At 50.3% G+C, this 22,819-nt stretch overlaps 1 protein-coding gene across 2 annotated transcripts in view; it reads left to right on the top strand.

The window, feature by feature from the left end:
* The first annotated feature begins 2,233 nt into the window (after positions 1-2,233).
* Positions 2,234-22,819, top strand: part of SEMA3A (semaphorin 3A) — a 103,513-nt gene continuing 82,927 nt past the window's right edge. For both annotated transcript variants that reach the window (XM_070754933.1, XM_070754932.1), the window contains exon 1: positions 2,234-3,117. In XM_070754933.1, coding sequence (XP_070611034.1) covers positions 3,003-3,117 — 115 coding nt within the window. In that variant the 5' untranslated portion in view covers positions 2,234-3,002. The remainder of the gene's footprint in view (positions 3,118-22,819) is intronic.

The following is a 22,819-nucleotide window of genomic DNA, read 5'->3' as shown; positions in this document are numbered from 1 at the left end:
CCAAGGTGTTGGGTTTCAAAAGGATTCCAAAATCTTCCTTTAAAAAGAACGATGAGCTCAAATCCACTTATGGGTTGGGGGGAAAACCACCCATCTTTCAATCAACTCCAATCAAAAAATGTAAAGACCTATATATATTATGCAAAACAATCTGATTATCCCCCATAATGCTTAGCTGGTCTAAATAGCCACAGGGCGTGCTGGTCAGAAATTGTAGCAGTTTATTGGATCCGTTGCATTGCTTAATGGAAGGTTGCAAGAGATTCACATGCTTCATTTTGCAAATCTTTCCACAACGGGCACCTTCCCCTGAGCTGGAGGTCCATCTCATTTCTTCCTGGGGAGCCCCAAAATACTCGCCTCTTTCTAAACCCAGATCAGGGCCTAACATTTTATGGATTGTTAAGCTTGTTTATGGGCTGGTTGCCATGTTCTCATTGTTGTGCAGGCTTTTCTTTAAGAACAAAAGTCAAATTGTTTGCGCAGCTTTGCAACCTTGAGGAGGGAAGTTGAAAAAGATGTTTCAGATCAGGAGAAGTTGTCTGCTTGTGTGAGTCGCCTTGCGGCTGAAGGGACAACCACACCACTAGACTGAAACACAGGCAGGTTCTGGAACAATAAACAGGTTTCGAAGGCAATGGGATTCTTGCACACGCGGTGACGGGAGAAAAAGAGAAGTGGAAAACTCTGCATTAGACCTGAGGCTTTTTTCCCCTGGGAGACCCTCGAGCAGAGCTTCTCCCTTTGGGCAGCTTTACGCAGGGTGGACTTCAACTCCCATCCCTGAGCGAGTCTCGCCTCCTCCTCCTCCTCTTCTCTCTTCTTCTTCTTCTTCCTCTTCCTCCTCCTCCTTCTTCTTCCTCTTCCTTCTTCCTCTTCTCTCTTCTTCTTCTTCTTCCTCTTCCTCCTTCCTCTTCTCTCTTCTTCTTCTTCCTTCTTCCTCTTCCTCCTTCCTCTTCTCTCTTCTTGCTCTTCCTCTTCCTCTTCTTCCTCTTCCTCTTCCTCTTCCTCTTCTTCTTCTTCTTCCTCTTCCTCCTTCCTCTTCTCTCTTCTTCTTCTTCCTTCTTCCTCTTCCTCCTTCCTCTTCTCTCTTCTTCCTCTTCCTCTTCTTCCTCTTCCTCTTCCTCTTCCTCTTCTTCTCTCTTCTTCTTCTTCTTCTTCCTCTTCCTCCTCCTCCTCCTTCTTCTTCCTCTTCCTTCTTCCTCTTCTCTCTTCTTCTTCTTCTTCCTCTTCCTCCTTCCTCTTCTCTCTTCTTCTTCTTCTTCCTCTTCCTCCTTCCTCTTCTCTCTTCTTCTTCTTCCTTCTTCCTCTTCCTCCTCCTCCTTCCTCTTCTCTCTTCTTCTTCTTCTTCCTCTTCCTCCTTCCTCTTCTCTCTTCTTCTTCTTCTTCTTCCTCTTCCTCCTCCTCCTTCTTCTTCCTCTTCCTTCTTCCTCTTCTCTCTTCTTCTTCCTCTTCCTCCTTCCTCTTCTCTCTTCTTCTTCTTCCTTCTTCCTCTTCCTCCTTCCTCTTCTCTCTTCTTCCTCTTCCTCTTCCTCTTCTTCCTCTTCCTCTTCCTCTTCTTCTGCACTTCTAGACTTTTAGCTGTGAGATTTCTTAGTGTGCCCCCCCCCCAAACCAATAGTTTCTGGACCCAGGTGAGGCCAGCCCAGTGCTGCCACCTAGTGAGTGGAGGGAAAGACACAACCTAAACAGCAAATTGAGTGTCATTAGAAGCCTTGTGCTAAAGAAACTCTGGTTGTTTGCTGTGGTGCTTTAACACAACTCTGGTCTTATAAAATAATAAATAATAACAAAGGAGAACAAAGATCCCAGCACACACACACACACATACACACACACACACAGAACATTTCCCATTGGAGCAATGAGGCTTCTCATAAGTGCAACAGGTTGTGCTAATTGACCCTCTCAGCTCTCAGCAACCCCTCCAAAATCCCCAGCCCCTCCCCCGTGTGCTTTTGAGCTCTGCCTTTTCCTCTTGGAGCCAAGGGGGGGAGGAGGGGAGTAAAGAACTCGGAGACCTTCCTGCCCAACATATTAGACCTCCTCCTCTCTCAGCCTCCATGGGACTTTTTGCCAGGAAGGCGACTTCAGCTCACACTCCAGTTGTCCCTATTGGAGGTGGCAGAGACAATTGGATGGATGGGTGGGTGGGTGGACGGAGGGACAGACAGACAGACGATAGGTAGGTAGGTAGACGAGAGGGGGAGAGAAGGGGGGGGATAGACGACAGGGAGAGCAGAGACTGCCATGGCCGGGCGATTCCCCGTGTTCAAAGCGGGGCGGCCCCCTCCGTCTCCAAGGGGAGGAAGGCCCTAAAGGAGGAGGAGGAGGAGGCGTGGGAGGGCAGAGCCGGGCCGGGTCCCCGCCGGTCCACCCACCGCAGAGGGGCCCGCCCGCCTGCTCTGCGCTGCCAGCTGCGTGTGCTCGCTGCCAGCCGCCGGAGGAGCCGAGAGGGGCTGCGCTCCGCCCGCCCGAGGGAAGCAGGAGCGTCGCGGGGGCCGCGCGGGGAAGGGCCGGAGCGCCGGCGAGGGGGAGGAAGGAGAAACTCCGCGCCTGCCTCTCGCGCGCGCCTCCCGCTCGGCTGGGCTGCAGCTCCTCCGCTCCGCTTCGCGCGCCCCCTCGCCTCCGCCGCGCCGCCAGCCCAGCCCGGGAGCAGCAGAAGCAGCAGGAGGAGGAGGAGGAGGAAGAGCCGGGGGCAGAAGCGGAGGCAGAAGCGGAGGCGGCGATTGCTCGACGGAGGCGCCCGGAGCGCGGCAGCCCCTGAGCCTCCCCCGCCTGGGCACCCGGGGCCTCCCCGCCTTCCGCCGCCGCCGGGCAGGAGCCCCTCCGGGCCGGGCGCCCAGCCTCTCGCTCCCGGGCCCGCGTGGCAGGAGGGATGGGCCGGCCCTGAGCGCCCCCCCCCGCGCCCACCTGGCGCCTCACCTGCCGCCTCGGGGGTCTCCGGGCCGAAGTTGCGGGCGGCGGCGGCGGGAGGCCCGGACAGCCGCTCCCGCCTCGCCATGGGCCGGGACGCCCAGGTGGCCTCGCTGCTGGTGGGACTGCTGATGCTGGCCGGCCGGGAGCGCGGAGAGGCGACCAAGAAGACCGGGCCCCGCCTGCGATTCTCCTACAAAGGTAGGCGACCCCCCGCCCCCCCCCCCCTCGGTCCCGGCTTCGAGGACTGCCGGCCTCCCTCCCCGCACCGCGCGCACTGCCTGGTATCCCCGCGCGTCTCGGCTGCCCGGCCCCAGCGACTCTGCGCCGCTTCCCGCCCGGTCCGGAGCTCCTTCGTCCCCGGGAGGCCAAGCGGGCGGGAGTTGATGGGTGAAGGGATGGGAGGCCACCAGGAGAGGCCGGGGGCTGCCAAGTCAGAACGGGGGAGAGCGACGCCCCCGCCTCTCAGCCAGCGGGTGGATGTTGGGGGGGGGCGTCTCTGCTCTTTTGTCCTGGCGGCTCCCTCCGCCCCCGCCGCTCAGGCCTCCCCGTCTCTCGCCTCCCCCCGCCCCCGCTCTCTGTCTGGGGGTCCCGGCCAAGGGCTGCGTGACTGGGAAGAACCCTCGGCCAGAGGCCCCAAACCAGCCCAGTCCCGGGCGGAGGGCAGGCAGCCGCTCTCCAACTTTGTCCGACGGTGCTTCAGGGAGGCGGGGGGGGGGGGGCTGGATTGCGCCGGAGACGAAGGCGCGGGGAGCGGCCGTGGGGAAGAGCGAGGGGAGGGGAGGGGGCTGCAGCCTGCAGAGTCCACTCCACGCGGCAGCGTTGCACGAGTTCCCCGCTCGCGGCACACCCACTCGCGCCCCGCCTTCCTCTCCTGGGTGGAAGCGGTCGGTGCTGGCTGTCTCTGCGACCCCCCCCCCCCCCCTGTCTTGTCTCCAGCAGCCTCTGGCAGGCGCCCTGCGGACTAGAGCGTTTTTCCTTTTTTAAAGGGCGGTGCTTTTCTTTGGCCTCCCGACTCTAGGTGCGGGCCGCGTTCTGCGTTCCTTCGCTCCGCTTCGCTTCGGGCGGCCCCGCTTCGGCTTTCGGGGGTGGTTTCCCCGGCGGGGGGGGGCAGGGGGGCCGTGCAGGGGGGGCGCACTTGTTGCGGGAGGGGGCGGCGTTCCAGGCCCGGGGGAGCAAGTGGCGCCGCGGCTGCAGGTGAGAAGGCGGCGGCAGCAGAGGCAGAAGGGCGCCCGGCAATTGCGTGGGAACGGGGGAGGAAAGCGCGCGGCCCGTGCCCGGGTTGAGCAACGGAGGTCAGCGGGAGGCGTTGCCCGCGACCCTCTCGGCGTAAGGCGACCTCCCGTCGCTGGTGGAAGCGGCCGAGTGGAAGCGCCGAGAGAAGTAGATGGGATGGGAAGGAACCGAGCCGGTGACCTTCGGCGGCCCCTGTCCAGGCTCAGACGTTCCCGCGTTCCTCTAAACGGAGCCTTCATTGCCTCTGGTCCAATTAACTGCCGTGTCCCCCTTGAAGTGCAGTTAGAAGCGCAGGTGGGTTTTAAAGTGGCCGATTTAAAAGCCCTCTTTGAAACAAGAAGCGCCGCCGCCGCCCTTGACCTCTGCCGCCGCTGCAGGGCTCTTGCGCCCGGGCTCTTCGCGCAGGTGAACGGGGGAGGGGGCAGAAAAGGCCCCTGGGACTGAGTCCCCTTTGAAATGGACCCGCTTCTGAGGACGCTGTGTTGATGGCTGTGTTGCTCGGTTGGACGCCCGGCACAAGGGAGCTTGGTCGCATTAATTTGTGAAGGTGTTTTTCCTATGACGGACCCCTGCTTCTGCCCCTGCGCACCGCTCAAAACAGATAAAGGCAACACTTAAACTACAGAATATAACTCTGAGTCAGTCAAACTTCTGTGAAATCAAGCTGTCCACTCCGGAAGCAACACTGATGGACAATCAATGTCACCTGCTGTTGTCAGCACCTTCAACTTTGTACAGAGCAAAGCATCCAATGAGAATATTCCATTCATTCAGATCCAGGCTGGGTTCTTGGAGGGTCCCCTTGATTTATTTTTTTTTTGGAGCAAAATATCTTAATATTTATCAACCTTCACACCTAGATGGAAGAGGTGCCTAAAATATGACTTTACAGCTTCATTGCCTGGTTGGCTTATTTCCCATCTGTTAAGTCCACACAGCGCGTGGTTTTCTTTTAAACCGCTTCAAAGTTCTTAAAAAGAGCCCTGCATCAAATGTCTCCAATGCAACGAACTGGACGTGGCACTTTCCTTAGTATTGCACCATCAACAACATCCCTGCGAGGTAGATTAAAACTGGATGGCTGCCAGTTGAGAAACCTCCCCCCCCCCCATGGAGTGAGGTTAATAGGGGTGTCAGGGTTATATAAATCCAATGGAGGTAGGGAGGTAGGTAGGTAGGGAAGGAAGGAAGAGAGGAGAGGAAGGAAGGAAGGAAGACAGGAGAGGAAGGAAGGAAGAGAGGAGAGGAAGGAAGGAAGGAAGGAAGGAAGGAAGGAAGGAAGGAAGGAAGGAAGGAAGGAAGGAAGGTCTACTTAGACCTATTGGCTTTCTGACTCTGAATCTGCCCAACCTCTTGAGTCGGAATCTGTCACAGTGCCAATGAGATCCCACTGGGTCCTGCCAGATCCCTTGATCAAGACTGCTTAACTGTACGCAGGCTACCAGGCTACCCCTTCCTTAGAGGAGAGCCGCGTCCATCGTTCTCAACCAGGATGGCCTGGTTGGGCTTTGTAGTGCCACCTGGAATGCTGGGAACACACCTGGGCTGGGCAGGTGGAGCCACAGCGCAAGGGAGGCTCCAGGGGCATTGAGGGGGCCTGGGGGGGCTCATACGAAGCAGGCAGGGATTGGATTAGTGCCCCACATCCTGTTCACTTGGTTTCGTGCTCTTGAAGATCAGGCTGGAGGTCAAGGGAAGCCGTGTCCAGGGGCCATAAATACTGAGCCCCGGGGGGGGGGGATTGATGGTTGGTCCTGGGAAACCTTTCTGTGTGAAAGAAGCCCAGCAGCCTCGACATCTCTAAGCAATCGGCAGGTCAGCTGGGAGACACTGAGCAATGTGCTGAGCGCATCACGGTGGGTTTGGGCATGACCGTTCAGCAAGGGGGGCTCCCACCCCTGGGCACAGCTGGGGCTTTTGGCTTCTTAGACTGCTCGGGTTCACCATATGGAAGCATGGCCCTTTGGGTGGTGGCGCTTTTGGCCTGGTGCGTTTAATGGTGACACTGACACATCTATGCGTGGGCGCATGCTTATTCTGTACATGGACGTGCTAGGGATATGGCAAGCCCCCGTGATCTCAGTCACTGCCTTCTTATTACAGCATTTTGTATGCAATCAGCTGTGTTGGGTTGGGGCCAATGTTTTTGGGATTGGGATCCTGAGTGGTCAGGGAGCTACTGCAAAATAACAGTAGGGACTTCTTCAATAGCAGACCCTGTTTTATTATTTGTTTATTCTTTCATTCATTCATTCATTCATTCATTCATTCATTCATGTTGTATTATTTGTTTATTTATTTATTCATCCATTCATGTTTTATTATTTATTTATTCATTCATTCATTCATTCATTCATGTTTTATTTATTCATTCATTCATTCATTCATTCATTCATGTTTTATTTGTTTATTCATTCATTCATTCATTCCTTGGAGGACAGACTGTTACCCCAGGAGCAGGTCTGGGGAGTCCAGAGGAGGAGACCCGGGTCTTTCGGGGCTGAAGGATGCCAGCATTCACTCATTCATTCATTCATTTATTACACTTGTTTGCTGCCCAACGGCCAAAGGATTCTGGGCAGCTTACAATGAACTATAATCAACATGAAAACAATATAAAACCCGGTCCATACACTCGTCCAATCTTATTGTGGGTGGATCTAGAGATGTGTCCATTGATTGTCCCACTAGAGCTGCGCGTCTTCTCCACTCTGGCTATCTACAAAATAGGAACCCGTTGCCTGCTGCAAATCCGGGGTGCTCTTCTCCCTCCCTGGGGGGGGGGGGGTCCCTGCTTTGCCATGAAGTAATATCTGTGCCCTCCCAGCAGGGGGCAGCACCGGATCAGCTGTGTCCGGTCTCTGAAGCTCAAAGGAGGCAGCTGAGTTGGGACTTGGATGGGAGCTCAACAGAGACCCAAAGTTTAGAGTAGACTCATCTACTGCTTCACGGGGCTTTTCCAGCCCCCTCTAAGCGCTTTACAGAGAGTCAGCCTCTTCTTGCCCCCAACAATCTGGGTCCTCCTTTGGTCCACTTTGGAAGGGAGGGAGGGAGGGAGGAATAGCAATGACACTTATGTACCTCTTCCCGGTGCTTTTCCAGCCCCCTCTAAGCGGTTTACGGAATCAGCCTCTTGCCCCCAAGAATCTGGGTCCTCCTTTGACCCCTCTCGGAAGGACGGAAGGCTGAGCCAACCTGGAGCCGGTGGTGGGATTTGATCTGCTGAAGGAGCCTGCACCACCCCCGGCTCTTCCCATTCAGCTTTAGTTTCCCTCTAGCCGTGGTGCAGGCGTGAGGACTAGCAGAAGCAGCACGTGGGGACATGGCTCCTTGGCTTTGCAGGGTCACTGGTTGACCATGTAGCCCTTTGTGAATCCGCAGCCCTGGTCGACCCCCCCTCCCCCGTGCCTTGAGAGGCCGATCTTCCTCCAGCCCTGCAAGGTCTCTCCCCCGAACTGGGCAGACTGGGCGGACTGGGAGGAGGAGGGGAAGGCTGCCTCTCCGGAACGTTCCAGCTCTGGAAAGGGAAGGGGGGGTCCGTTCGACGAGGGCTCCTGGGCAAGCGGAAGAAGGTGGAGCACAGAGGAGGGGGGGGAACCAGGGGTGCAAAAGGGGTCAGAATGACCTCACGACACGCGTGGACATCGCTCGCCCTCCTGCCCCTTTCTGCCCCCTCCCACACAGCCCCCAGAGACCCCGGAAGCCAAGCGGGGCTTTGCCAGCCATGCAGGGGGCCAGGTGGGCAGGTGGAGGTGCCCGTTGCTGGGTGGGGTCTCCCAGGGGGCCATTAGCCGAGGGAGCCCAGCTCAAGGGAAGACCCCCTTCCCCCCCCCCAGTCTGATGGGGCTGGAAAGGCTGCCACAGGCTCTCCCGCGGGCGCACTCGCTTCATATTTAGATGCTAACAGCTTGTTTTCTGCATTCCTGGTCTTTAAATAGGAAGGCAGCATATGTCGCTTGAGTACCGAATCCTTCCTTCCTTCCTTCCTTCCTTCCTTCCTTCCTTCCTTCTTTCCTTCTCTCCTTCCCACAGCATATTATCTCCTTCCTTCCTTCTCTCCTTCCCATAGCATATTATCTCCTTCCTTCCTTCTCTCCTTCCTTCCCTCCTTCCTTCTCTCCTTCCCATAGCATATTATCTCCTTCCTTCCTTCTCTCCTTCCTTCCCTCCTTCCTTCTCTCCTTCCCATAGCATATTATCTCCTTCCTTCCTTCTCTCCTTCCTTCCCTCCTTCCTTCTCTCCTTCCCATAGCATATTATCTCCTTCCTTCCTTCTCTCCTTCCTTCCCTCCTTCCTTCTCTCCTTCCCATAGCATATTATTTCCTTCCTTCCCTCCTTCTCTCCTTCCTTCCTTCCTTCTCTCCTTCCCATAGCATATTATCTCCTTCCTTCCTTCTCTCCTTCCTTCCTTTCTTCCTTTTTCTTTCTTTCTTTCTTCCTTTCTTTTTCCCTCTCTCTCTGTCTCTCTCTCTGTCTCTCTGTCCTTCTTTCTCTCTGTCTGTCTCTACCTCTTTCTCTCTGCCTCTCTCTCCCCCCCCTTTCTCTCTGCCTCTCTCTCTTTCTCTGTCTGCCTGTCTCTCTCTCCTTCTCTCTCTCTCTCTCTCTCCCATTTCCCGATTCACCCAAAAGCTTCTTGGTACTTAAAGAATATTAATGAGATGGAAGTCAAACCAGTGTGACTCTTTTCTGCAGCAAATCTATTTTGACAGATGTTTTCCAAGACTTCTACACCACGAGGTTTATTGCTTTAAGATGTGACTGGGCCAAAGGTACATATACACACAGGTATTATTAATACCAGAACATTTGCAGGGAAATATAATCTGGGGGGAGGGGGGAACGGGACCTTCGGCTCCAAATGAAAAGCATTCTTGGCACCGTGAAAGCCCCGAGACAAGGAGCCCAGGCGCCCACTTTGCAGAAATCCAGGTGGCCAGCAGATGGCAGCAGAGAAACGTTGAAGGCGCTTAACTCTCCCCCTGCCCTCTAGGAGTCCCCCACCCCTTCCTTGGGTGCCCATCATACTGTTCACTTTGGGGGTAAACAATGTGGGAAAAGAGTAAAGCAGAAAACCAAAAGAATTAAGATTATAATTGACGATCGACAGTGTTTTGGGGAGATATTACAACCACTATTATTATTACGATGATAAATGAGATTTGTTAAATTTTTGTAGTAGCAAAAGTAAACCACACGTATAACTGCATAAGTTAGAAAATGAGTATTGATGTACGGAAGGAAGATATAATAGAACTGTGATGTTTTTTCTCTTTCTGGTTTAAGTATGCAGGTGCCGTAGTTATATTAATTAATTAATTAATTAATTAATTAATTAATTAATTAATTAATCAATCATTCATTCATTCATTCATTCATTCATTCATTCATTCATTCATTCATGGCAGACTCAGGGAGGCTTACAATACAAATACAATACCAAATAAAAAGAAGTGAAATATCAGTAATAAAAACTACAAAAAGTCCAATTATAAAACCCAAAAATTCAGTGTGTGTGTGTGTGTATGTATATACCACTCAAAAAAATAAAGAGAACACTCCAATAACACATCCTCAAATATTCTCATTGAATCCTTTGTTCTGTACAAAGTTGAATGTGCACAACAGCGGATGAAATTGATGGTCAATCAGTGTTGCTTCCTGAGTGGACAGTTGGATTTCACAGAAGTTTGATTGACTTGGAGTTACAGTAGTCCCTCACCTATCGCTGGTGTTACGTTCCAGACCGTGGCCGCGATAGGTGAAATCCGCGATGGGGAATTTATCGACTGATAGTACTTATTTAAGTATTTATATTGTAATTGTTTGGTAAGTTTTCATTGTTTTAAGTGTTTATAAACCCTTCCCACACAGTATTTATTTTAGATACAGTATTTAAATACAGTATTTACAATTTTAGATATATATATATATATTTTAAAAAACCTGCCGATCGAGTTCGGCGGGCTGTTTAAATCTGCCGATCGACTTCCTCAGAAACCCGCGATGAAGTGAAGCCGCAGTAGGTGAAGCGCGGTATAGCGAGGGACCACTGTATATTGTATTGTTTAAGTGTTCCCTTTATTTTTTTTGAGCAGTGTATGTTGTATGTGTGTGTGTGTGTGTTTGTGTATGTATATATATATATATATATATATGTATATATATGGTTTTTTACTTTTCTATTTTTTATTTTAATGGTTTCCTTTTTGTATATGTCACAAGCGTCAGCTTTTTTTAAAAAACCTTCCAATAAAAACCTTTTTTAAAAGAACAATGAAGATTAAAAAAAACACCCTTTGAAGTTTTCCCTCCTGTCCTTGTGATGGACTGTCCTTCCCAGTGTTGGCCTCCCTTCAAACCCCTGGATGCCCCTCCTCTTTTTTTGCCCCTTCCAGGGTCTCCCCAGCCCCAACTTCCTGGGTCTCCCCCTTCCTCCCATCCGTGCCCCAGGGACAGGCGTTGTCAGTCAGTCCTCAGTCCTTCCGTCTGTATATAACCAAATCATCTCTCCCCCAATACAAGTCAGTTGCTTTTATATTCAGTTCAGACTCTGCATAAAATATAATTTTGCTAAGAATAAAAAATACTTCAAACCCTGTGATTTATTATGCTAATCATTTCAAAAAGATTTATAAATTGCCAACGTTATCAACAACACTGCCAATATGCAGCTAGGACAATTTTGTGAGCGATGAGCACACTCGACTTCCTTATAAGACATTCAAAAGGATCCATAAAGCTATGACAACCATTCAGATAAAATTATACATTAGCCCCTTTCTTGAGAATGTAAAATATTGGCTTTTTTTTTTCATTTTCCCAGCTGCTCTTTTCTAATTCATCTCTTTTGTATGTGCTTTAATCCTGTGAAATGGTTCTCACACAAAGAGAAGGAAGGAAGGAAGAGAAAGAAGGGAGGGAGGGAGAAAGGAAGGAGAAGAAGGGAGGGAGGAAGGGAGGGAGGAAGGAAGGGAAAGAAGGGAGGGAGGGAGGAAGGAAAGAAGGAAAGAAGGATGGAAGGAAGGAAGGAAGGAAAAGAAGGAAGAGAGGAAGGAAGAGAAAGAAGGGAGGGAGGGAGAAAGGAAGGAAGGAGAGGAAGGAAGGAAGGTGATAGCACAGTGATCAGAATGCAGTATCGTAGGCTAACGCTGCCGACAGCCAGGAGCTCGATTCTCACCAAGTAAAGCAGTATTAACCCTTTGCATGATCTTGATTCTCTCCCTCTGTTGATGGAGCCCAGAACTGTGTGGGCTTTTTGGGCAGCTGCTGTGCACAGCTGGTTCATGTTCAAATGGTCATCCACTAGGACTCCAAGGTCCCTCTCGCAGTTGCTACTGTTGAGCATACAAATATAATAAATTGAATTGAATTGAATGTATCACCTCTACCAGTGTTGGTGAACCTTTGTTCCCTTGGGTGCTGAAAGAGCGTGTGTGTGAGTGTCCACATCCATAATTCAATGCCTGGGGAGGGTGAAAACAGCTTTCCCCGCCCCCTGGAGGCTGCAAATGCCCTGTTTCCCCACTTCTGGTTGGCCCCGTAGGCTTGTGTCTTGCCCTCCCCAAGCTCCAAATCCTTTCCTGGAGACTCTCTGGAAGCCCCAAACGCTCCCCCAGAGCCTCTGCGAGAGCCAAACATCAGCTGCCCGGCACACGCATGCCCGTTGGAGCTGAGCTAGGGCAATGGCTCATGTGCCAGCAGGGAGGGCTCCGTGTGCCACCTGTGGCACCCATGACATAAGTTCGCCGTCACTGACCTATACTCTTCCTGTGCATTGGGTTTTTCTTGCTGTGGAGATGATGCTGTTGAGTCTTATACCAGACTTCCCTGGAACAGGTTAAAGAAATAATGAGTGGTCCCAGAATGTGATCAGAACATGGAAATCCATTCCCGCAGCTCATGTTTCTCATAAAAAGCCCTGACCTTGGACTCTCCTGTGCTGAGGGGCGTCTCCCTCGGCAGGTGGGATGAAGGGCCTTTGACAAGCAGAGGCCCGAAGGAAATGCCGGGGGGGAGGCAGGTGAGGAGGAGGAGGAGGGCAGGGTGGGCTGGGCCCTCTGCATTCCGCCCGAGAAGGCTCTCCCTTTGGGGGATGACCACGGGGCCATAAATCTAAGCACAGCCACCTTCTCTCTGTGTGTGTGTGGGGCAGACACCCCATCTCTTGTTTCCCACAGGTGAAGGAGGCAAAGATGGGACGAGTGTCCGAGCGATGCCTGTTTCTGCTGAGGCTTCCCATGTTCCCTGGCAAGTGGCCGGTGCACAAGGCTCTGCTTCTCCTTCTGGCCCAGTTGGTAGTAGAGCCAGGAAGTGTCTTCTCACCTGGATTAGACCAATTGTGAAAGCTGGTCTGTGTTTCTTCCTCCTCCTCCTCCTCCTTCCTCCTCCTCTTCCTCCTCCTCTTCTTCTGGAGGGCTCACCTTCACTGGAGGTCTTCAAACAGAGACTGGACAGTTGTCTTTCTGGGATGGTTTAATGTATCCTGCATTGAGCAGGGGGTTGGACCCGATGAACCCTGGAGGTCCCTTCCAACTCTATGATTCTCCTCTTCTTCTTCTTCTTCTTCTTCTTCTTCTTCTTCTTCTTCTTCTTCTTCTTCTTCTTCTTCTTCTTCTTCTTCTAACAGCATGAGCACCTGGTTAGGGCTAGAAATAAACGTTCAGAGCAAGTAGACCAATGGAAAAAAACCCTGCAAAGACTTAGGGCTTGGGAAACATTCTTTGGAGAGAGTAACAATGAAAGAGCCTGCAAGGTCAGAGCTGGGGAGATCGTTAGCACCTGGTTGGGCTGGGGGGGGACGCTGCATTCAGAGTATGAGACACACCTGAATTTTCAGCCTCTTTTGGGGAGGAAAACGGTGCGTCTTATACTCTGGAAAATCCGGCAAGCAACCCTGCCCTGGTCCTGGCACGCGTGAGGTTGCCCACTGGGGTCGTGAAAGGTCTGTGGTGGAACAATGCAGCTCATAGAGCCACCAAGAGCCCCGCAGATATATTCTCCTTCAGTGGCGCTTTCAGATCCGAAAGGTCTTCTTAAATATCCGGACGGCTTCTTCACGGCAGCCCTGACATGGGTGTCGGAAGACGGGAGTGCATACATGACAGTCAAGTCCTTTGCGATGAGCAGCAACATTGAACATTGGATTTAAGAAATGCTTGTTTGATTCAAAAGGCCACAAATCCTTTCCCAGCTGGGGCTGGTGAGGGCGTTGGTGCCGTTTCCCTGGCAAGAGTGAAGGAACTGCTCCCTGTGGTGGTTTTCTGAGATTTCTTCCTAGTCAACCATCTCCGGGATCATTTTCAGTTCAGGTGTCTGTAGGTCTACAATATGGAACTTTGCTAAACTCTAGGAATTACTGTGGTGTTTACGTGTCCTTGGGACTCTGGCCAGTGGCTGTGACATTATAAGCCTTTGTTAGATTTTATTTTCTTTTAGAAAAGACTCAAAACTGCTAAGACTTTTGTTAGTAGTAAAACCTTTAGTATTAAAAATTTATTATTGAAAGTAGTATTGGTGTGTAGTGATGGGCGAACCCAACGGTGTTCGGGTTTGGCAAGTTCTGCCGAATTTCACGCAAAATTTGTCCAAACCCGAACAGGGAATCCCACCCACGAAGAGATTCCGGGGGCGGAGCTTTGACGTCAACGCAGGTTGCTAAGGACACCAAGGTGATCACTTCCTGGATTCCATGGAATCCTTAGCAACCTGCTGGTGATGTCAAAGCTCCGAACGACCCCAAACTTTGCCCGAAGTTTGGAAAAATTTTGTGTTTGTGTTCAGCATATCGAACACCGCAAAATTCGGTACAGACCCTGAATTGTGCGGGTTCAGTTCGCCCATCACTATTGGTGTGTATCTTATTTTGAGGGGCTCGACACTGGGACAGAACCTCAACCTTCTGACTTGATTCAAGGCAGTTTGACGAATTGACTTGTTGTTTTTCATAAGACCGACTGATTCTAGTAAACAGCCTTGTCTGCAACCGATCGGCCTCTCCCCATCCTATCACCTCTGTTTCAAGTACATATAATTTGTTTTCACTGAAGCTGGACCTAACATAGCCGGAGACCAGTTTTGACAGGTTATTGTGATTGTGGAAACTGACATCTACCATTTTCTTAACCCCTGGAAGTCACTAATTTCAATTATAACGTTTTAAATTAGTACAAATGTCACAGACCTTTCTATGGAGTCAAAAAGATTTCACCCCCCTCCTTCTCCCCCCTCCTTTAAGACGTGGCCTCCAGATGTCACCGAGATCAGACGCAGAGCAAATATGTTTCTTATCCAGGTTTATGTCACGGCTCATTTAGGATCCCATACCTAATGGGAAACATTCCTTTCATGTCCTGTCATCCTTTGGATACCTACCTGTCATAAGACCTGATAGTTTTATGACCCATCAAACTTAATATTGCATGAGAGCTGTTATGGTTCACGCCTGTGTGAATCAAGGCTAATAAATCTGTGACTCATAGAAACGTCTGTGCAAATGGCTTAGAAATGGACACCGGTCTCTCTCCTGTCCAGAATCCCAAGCCAAGATCTCTGGAGCAACTAAACCACGATCCCCTCGAACAGCCCAATTGGCCAAAGTTATTTATTACAGAAGCGAAAGCCAATCCATAGAATCTGGCGTTTGCACTATGAAGGGGACCCCCGGGTTGTGTGAAGGTTTTGCAATGGTGACGTTGAAGTGTCACGGACAATGGTGGTTTGGCTAAGCGGTGTGCAGGACAGAGACCTCAAAACACACAGTGGGGCTGAGGCATCAATCTCACTCTGCACACACTTTTCGTTTTGTATGAAATAACAAGGAACCTGGAAACAGGCTCAAATAACGACAGTTTTAGAAGTTTGGGTGAGTCTGGAGATTCAATTGCTGAGTGAAATTCGGGTCGTTCTCTTCCAAACAAGCGGTAGAACCCTCTTCACGAAAGCCTGACGTGGAGCTGGGTCAAAGGCCTTGACACTCAGCTTTTTGGCACAATAATGAATACCTGCAGAACTGGGGCTGTATCTGCCCTATGTACATCCATCTCTCCACCCATCAATCAGTGCTTAGAAGGAAGGGGGGGTTGGAGAACGGGCGGTGGGAACGGTTGGCGTAAACAGAGGCTGCAGAGCTCCAGTTCAAAGCTCTGACGCGGAGACAATTCAAGTGAATCATCAAATTGAGTCTGGTGCCTTCGCACTAATTCCGCAAATTAGTGGACTTTTGTTTAGATGCAGGCATATTTTTATGGGATTAACCATCCAAATGGATTCAGAAATGTGGATCGGTTCAACGCTTAGAGCAGAAACAATAACAGAAATCAAATGGACTTGACATTACATCAAACCAACAATTGAAATCAGATGTTGGGATGATTCAGACCCTCATAATAGCTGGTACATTCCACCCAAGAGGTCATCTAGGGGCCGGGATCTGACAGGCATGGCTTTTAAAGGCTCTCTCGGTCCTACTTTTAATATATGGCTCTGCTTCTAAGAATACATAATTTGGAAGGTACAATCCAAAATGTAATTTCCAGAAAACGAGGGCTTAGGGATACCTCAAGAAAACCCTAACTCTTTTTAGGGTGCTCTTCAAAATGTCATTTACCATATTTTTCAGAGTATAAGATGCGCCTTAGTTTTTGGGGAGGAAAACAGGGAAAAGAATCTGCAAGGCATGATGTCCATCTGGCCAGCGTCCTTAGTCTGGTCAGCTTCAGCACATTATTTTATCCCCTGGTTAGGGCTTTTAAAAAAAACTTTATTTGGAGAGAGTAACAGCGAAAGAGCTTGCAAGCCGGTAAGAGCTGGAAACATCCTTAGCACCTGGGAAGAAACATTTGGAGCAAGTAGAGCAATGGGGAAAAAAACCCTGCAAAGACTTAGGGCTTGGGAAACATTCTTCTTTGCAGAGAGTAACAATGGAAGAGCTTGCAAGGTCAGAGCTGGGAAGATCGTTAGCACCTGGTTAGGGCTGAGAGGAAAAACTACATTCAGAGTATAAGATGCACCCAAATTTTCTGCCTCTTTTAGGGAGGAAAAAGCTGCGTCTTATACTCTGAAAAATACGGTCACTTGATTCTCCATATTTTCCAGAAAGCAGCTAAGGTGGGAAAACCCCCGCAGGTTCCTAAAACAGATTCTGCATCTCCCTTTGTTCAGGTGTGCTTGTAAAACTCATGTTCCCTGCCATGTGCACATCTGCATCTGAAAACACATCTGCTTGTTCCAGTGAGACCAACGCTAACCTTTCCCGGGAGTTAAACCTGGAGCAATGAACCTCAGTTGCTAAATGTTTCCTTCAGGTGGTTCCATGTGTCTTTCCACCTGCCGAAATGCCTGCGCTAATCGGTTTGTCTCCTCTCCTGATCTATGGTGCCTTTCGGTAACAATGGGTGACAGGTTGTGTGTTGCTTTAAGAGAATCTGTGTGTTGTGGTTCCCCTCGAGCCTTCAGAGACCCCACTAGCATGCATGGAAATGTTGGTCTCGTGAATGGAAGGGGGGCTGAGAAGCTTGACGCCTGCCTAGCAAAATCCCAGTCTACCCTCGGCGGCCCAGTGGCCAGAGTGCAGTACTGCAGGCGACTTCTGCTGACTGCCGGCTGCCTGCGATTTAGCAGATCAAATCTCACCAGGCTCCAGGTTGGCTCAGGCTTCCATCCTTCCAAGTTCATTCAATGAGGACCCAGATTGTTGGGGGCAAGAGGCTGACAGCTTGGAGTCAGCTTCAGTTTCATCTGCCAATTTTCCTGGAGTTACTAAAAACTAGAAGAGCAAGTTGTTCCACTGGTTACTTGTTCTGACTGTCAGGAAATTTCTCCCCAGTTTTAAGTTGCTTCTCTCCTTGTTTAGTTTCCACCCACTGCTTCTTGTCCTGCCCGGACTCCTTCTTTGGGGCAACCCCTGAGATACTGGAAGATTGCTGTCATGTCACCTGGGTGTCATTATAAATATGAATGTTTACGGAGCCTTCAGGTCCTGCCTACGTACCTGATGCGGAGGGGATGGCCTGCGGTTGAGGTCTTCTGCAAAACAAGCGAGGCCCTTTTTTTTTTGTCTAACAACAACAACAACAAATTTAAGCCTCCTTAAGGAAGGTTGCAAGTATCGGACAAAAGACCTCTGAGTCTGGGCACAATAGGGTGTGTTTTAAATACTCCCATATGCCCTGTTGGCTTTGATCTGAAAGAAAAAAATAAAATCAGAGGGCATCCCATTGTGAATTCTTCTTTGTTGCATAAATAACTGAAAACTGCTTTAAATTTGAGGTCCCCTTGAACTCAGGGCAAGTTTCTTGGCTTCCCAGAAGTTTCTTTCATTCAAAAGGCATCTGGGGCTGGGGGGGGCGGTAGAGCCCCCAGTGCCAGGAATAGTGCAAGAGTTAGAATTTGTACTGCACTTAGAGCCTGGATTTCCTTTGTGAGAAGTGTTGTGTGTTCCTGTTATTCCTGCATTGTGAGGTCCTGGCACACCACCTTCCATTGAGCTGCCAAGGTCAGGCAGGGAGCCCATCACAAACAAATGCTACGTATTCTGCCGTATTTCAGACTGATCGTCTGTATTAAACTTCTAGCACAAGAACGATCTGGAGGGGAAGATCTCACACACATTAAGCGGTTGCCAAGGCAATTTTTTTACCTTTCTTCCCTTAATTGAGCAGTAGGTGTAAAAACCAGAGTTTTAAGACGACTGGAATAATTCAGAGGCTTCTGCTAACACACGATTCAGTGAACAAAAGCCACGTCCTGAGCAGGTTTCGTCTTCGGAACTTTAAGACACCATGTTTTGAAAAAGATACAGTTGTTTTTGGGTCCACTTGGTGACCCAGATGTTACAAGAAGCTTGTATGGAATCTCATCCACAGAAATCTTTCTGTAGCCGTGATGATGGAACCTGGTTGTGTCTCCGTCCTTCCTGCCCTACTTGGGCTGTGTCGATGTTTTTTTAGAGAAGCAGCTGAGATCTTCCCTCCTGGAGGGCTTCAGTTTTCTCTCCCACTAAACGGACATTCTAGATGGTTTCCTGAAACTGGGATCCTAGATGAAGACAGGTCCCACTTGCTATAAATGTCATCCTTCCCTTCCTTCCTTCCTTCATTGTTCAGATAAAAGACCCAGGAAAATTCTAGCTGCCTTCAAATCAAACCAACCCTCTTTTAGTCAATGGATGGCAATTTCAGGTTATTACATTGCTTTACAGGTTGAACCAGCAAGGGGGGGGGGGGGATCCCACAAAGAGAAAAAGGAGAATCCTACATTCAATTTGAGAATATAGCAGGCTGCAATCTTACTTTGCTTCTTATACCAGTGGATATGGGGGGCTCCCCCCAAGGTACCCAAGATGTGACCCTCTGTGTATTCAAGTTGCTCTTCTAGTTTTTAGTAACTCCAGGAAAATTTGCAGATAAAACTGAAGGAGGAAACAACTTCATTGACAGCTTAGCGTTGTGGTTCTGCCTCCAACTATTTGTGGGTCTGCTTTTTCTTGGCTTCCTGTGATGGTAGAAATTGTGGTGGGGGGAGGATCTGGCTAGAGTTAATTGTTTTGGCTGTAATGAATGAAGGGCCACGTGGCCATTGAAGTCTATTGCGCACTCAGAATGGGTCGTCTTTGAAGTCTGTACCCCACCTCTAAGTGTGTCATTGTCTTCTCATCCCTGGTGCAAGTCCACACAACCTATGGGGGCAGGTGTGAGTATCATGGGACGTAAACAAAGAGTCCATGAGATGGAGGGGGATTTGCGTCAAGGGGGGGCTCTTCCCCAGGCAGAGTGATGCAGGTTCTGCCTGGAATAAAACTTTGGCGCAAAGGCTCAGAAACCCTGCAGGGGGAGGGGGGCTAAAGAGGAGGCGCCCCCAGCGTCCCAGGGCTTATTTAAAAGCATCCGTCCTTTCACCATTGGGGACTCGACTGTCTCCTCAAACTGGCAGCTTGCTTGCTTCTCACGCCATCTGCTCTCGTTCTCTTTCGCTCAGCAACCAGGAAGGTGGCGGGGGAGAATCCTGCCCTTGAAACCCAGCTCTTCTGCAAGGAGCCCCTTCTATTAGGGCCGCTTTCTAGGGGAGCAGCGAGCGCTTCCCCCCAAAGTCGCTTTCACCACTGGGGACCCACAACACTTTAACTCAGCCCCCACAGACACAATGCTTTAAATATTTTTGGGGTTCGGTTTTGAATTCCCCCTCTGTTTTTGCTCTTTTTCTGCATGAATTTGCAATTCTTTTTTTAAAAAAGCAAGGGCATTATTGGTGTTGAACGCAGGTCTTTATTATTTCCTGGCACAAATGGGATTCTTTTTTTTTCTTTTCTGCAAATGATGCTTCGTGGGCATGAAAAACCTTCGTAATTCAGAATTTGACCTAACAGCTTCTGAATGAACTTTTTTCTTAACATGCACATTTTAAGTGTATTCTAGGTTACACTGGGAAGCCCGGAGCCCCAGCAGCCCCCTCCTCACACGAGCCCAACCTCCCAACCTCTTTCTGGCCCAGGGGCTTCTTTTTAGCCTGCAGGTGGACAGTCACCCTGAGCTCCACAAAGTTGGTCAACGTTTCATAAACTCCGGGAAAACCTTCTCATTGATTGATGGCCATGTTGGTTTCCTTTCGCTCTCTTGAGTGGCTTTCAGGGAACTAATCTGAAATAACATCACTTTCTTTCGCTCCGTGTCCTGCATCTTTTTTTCTTTTAAATTACCGCTGGGTTTCCTGGGTTTCTGCCTGTCTGATCGTGTGTGTGTGTGCTCTTATTCTGCAAAAGAGGGTCCACAGGCAACCAAGCAAGCTTGAAACACAAAACAGGAGAGATTTGCAGATCTGGCAAGAAAACCAAAAGAAAGTGTGAGAAAAAGTGACTTTTGTCCTGCAACTGTAACCAGAGTTAATTCCTTTATTTGAAGGAATTTGTGTGTCCAATCACACTTGACCATTAAAGAAGTCTCTCCTCTCCTCTCTTCTCCTCTTTCCTTCCAAGTCCAAAGTGCTATTGCTAAATTCTATTGTCACACCTGCAATTGCTTCTTCTTCTTCTATTTAGTTCTTTATTTGAGCTGCTCGGAGTCTCCAGACAGGGGCGGCATACAAATCTAATAAATTATTATTAATTATTATTATTGAAGCCCACTCTGGTTGCAGTCAGGAGGGGCCGTCGGCCACAGGTGTGGAGGGACCTGTCATGTGCCGTTGTGTTCCTGGGCAGTTCATCCCCTTCCGCAGGGCCTTGGGGGGGGCCTGCCGAGAGAGACCCTGTTTCTCCAGCCGTCCTGTGTCGGGAGGCCCCCGAGAGAAACTGCGGCTGGGCTTTGTTGTGGGAAGAAAAGTTCTTGCAACAAAACAGACACCCTGAGGACCCTTTGAAGCTTCCCCATCTCAGGGTCACCTGCTGGATGTCTGGACGCTCAGAATCATTCATCCTGACACGTCCGGCGGTGGGAGACGCAGCAGATAACGTTGCCAGATCACGATTCACACACACACACACACACACACACACACACACACTGTAAATGTATAGAAAAGAAAGAGCAGTTCCTGGGCATAGAACCAAAGTTACTATAGAAATGCAGTGTTTGCCGGAATCTTGTGGCCGCAAAGCCCCTTCCACCCCAGAAGCTGAGCAGAGACCCTCCCAACGCCTCTCCTGGCTTCTCTTGTTCCAGACCACGCAGCCCCCACCCCAGCCCCCAGCCCCGCGATCCCTCCTGTCTGCTGCTGCTTGTGGGTCTGGAACCCTGAACTGTTCGGGATGAGGACTCGGATTGCAAGCAGATGTTGCCGTGTTGGACAAGGGTCCTCACCTGGAGCTCTCCTTGCCAGCGATCAGCAGAGGAGGAGCCTTCGGGGCCTCCTCCTCTGTGGGGAATGGCTGAGAGAGAGATGGGGTGGCGCAGTGGTTAGAGCGCAGCCCTGCAGGCCCCTTCAGCTGACTGCTAGCTGTAGTTCAGCAGTTCAAATCTCACCACCAGCTCCAGGTGGGCTCAGCCTTCCGTCTTTCTGAAGTGGGTCAAATGAGGGCCCAGACTGTTGGGGTTTGCAAGTGTGTGATCCTATAAACTGCTTAGAGAGGATGGAAAAGCCCTAGGAAGCAGTAGATGAGTCTAAAGTGCTGTTGCTAAAGTTCTGTTGTCACTCCTGCAATTGCTGCTTCTTTTATTTAGTGCCCCCTCCCCCCCCCCGTGGCACCTGCCCTGGGTCTTTGGTCTGCAACTGCCAGAAGGAAGTGGGACTCTGGGGTGGGGGGCGTTGCCTTTAACAAACCGGCACTCCATGACCCCCCCTCCCTCCAGGTGAGGTTCACAGGATGGGAGCCTGTCCCCCTCCTGGGTCTCCGTTGGAAGCCCCTCCGTCCGTCCTGAGAGGATACCTGAGAGGGGAAGCTGGGGGGCTCCTACTGGAAGGCGGGATGGGCGCCAGTGGAGCTGAGGGGCCGCAACGTCCATCCTGGAGCTTCTCTGGGCTCGCCGGGGTCTTTCAGAGGGACCTTGCCAGGGCTGCATGTTGATGGACCTGAGGCAGGAGACCCCTCGCTTTCCTCGCAGCCCCCGTTTAATTTAATCGAGGTCGGTTTACAAAGCCCACAACCGTCTGAAAGCTTCGTGACAGGGAGGGAGGCCCACCGGGAGCCCCCTTCCATGCAGGCCGCCTGCCAAGGAGTTTTCCCAATTTATTTTATTACGTCGTTATAAGGCGTGCATAATAAATTGTGGTACTTTGATACGGTGGCATTTGTGCAGTGCTGACTGGAGGCTATTGGTGATGTAATGTTCAGGTGATTTAGACCGTGAAGGATTGGTCAAAAAGAATGATATCATTGTTGCTGTGACTGTGATTTAAAGGTGGGTTTTAATGAGCGTTGGGTTCCGATCCTGGACTGGAGGAGCGACCTCGGCTCTTTATAAGGTTACAGCAGCGATGGGCCCCTACGGTCAGGGAGGCAGAACCGGTAGAAGGAAAACTTTGGATTTTTTTCTTCTTTTTTCCCCTTCTGTTTTTCCCATCGCACTAAATGAGGCTGAATGTGTATAATTTTAGGAGAGCTGTGTGTGTGTGTGTGTTTGTGTGAACATACACATACAGTTTAAATATTGGATAATGTACAGTATATTTTTGTGTGCCTGTGTGTAATATGTACGTACACGGATGGCATATATGCATAGAATTAAAGTGTATATTTTGGATGTCATAGTATAAACAGAGAGGGAAATTGCATCTCTCTGAGGCACCTTAACTTTAACCCATGAGTGACAGTCAAGTTGGCCACCTTTAAGCCAGTCACATGACCTTTAAGCCACTCCCACCCCATTACATGATCGTCAAGCCACTCCCACCTGGTCACATGGATGACAAGCCACACCCACAAAATAAGCCACGCCCACAGTGTGGTAGTAAATTTTTTGCAGCCCTTCACTGGGTTACAGGGAGCGACTCCCAGCAACCGGGTACAAAAGGCAGGGGGCTTAAATGGGGGGCCGATCCGGCAGGGACACCGCCAGAACCTTCCTGCCTTCCTTCCCTCTCGGACTGGAGTGAAAACTTCCCAGGTTCTTCCGGTCATAACAATCGGCCCAGGAAGGTTTAGCTTTGAGATTCCGCCCTAATTACACGGGGGGACAATTTGGAACACAATTCCTGTTGAGTTTGAGTCTTGAGCTTCTCTAGAGTTCAATGGGAATG

The sequence above is a fragment of the Erythrolamprus reginae genome, chromosome 6 (genome assembly GCF_031021105.1).
Source record: "Erythrolamprus reginae isolate rEryReg1 chromosome 6, rEryReg1.hap1, whole genome shotgun sequence".
NCBI classification, from domain to species: Eukaryota; Metazoa; Chordata; class Lepidosauria; order Squamata; family Dipsadidae; genus Erythrolamprus; species Erythrolamprus reginae.
The sequence above is the reverse complement of the archived record's forward strand: the minus strand, read 5'-3'. Positions and strand labels throughout refer to the sequence as shown.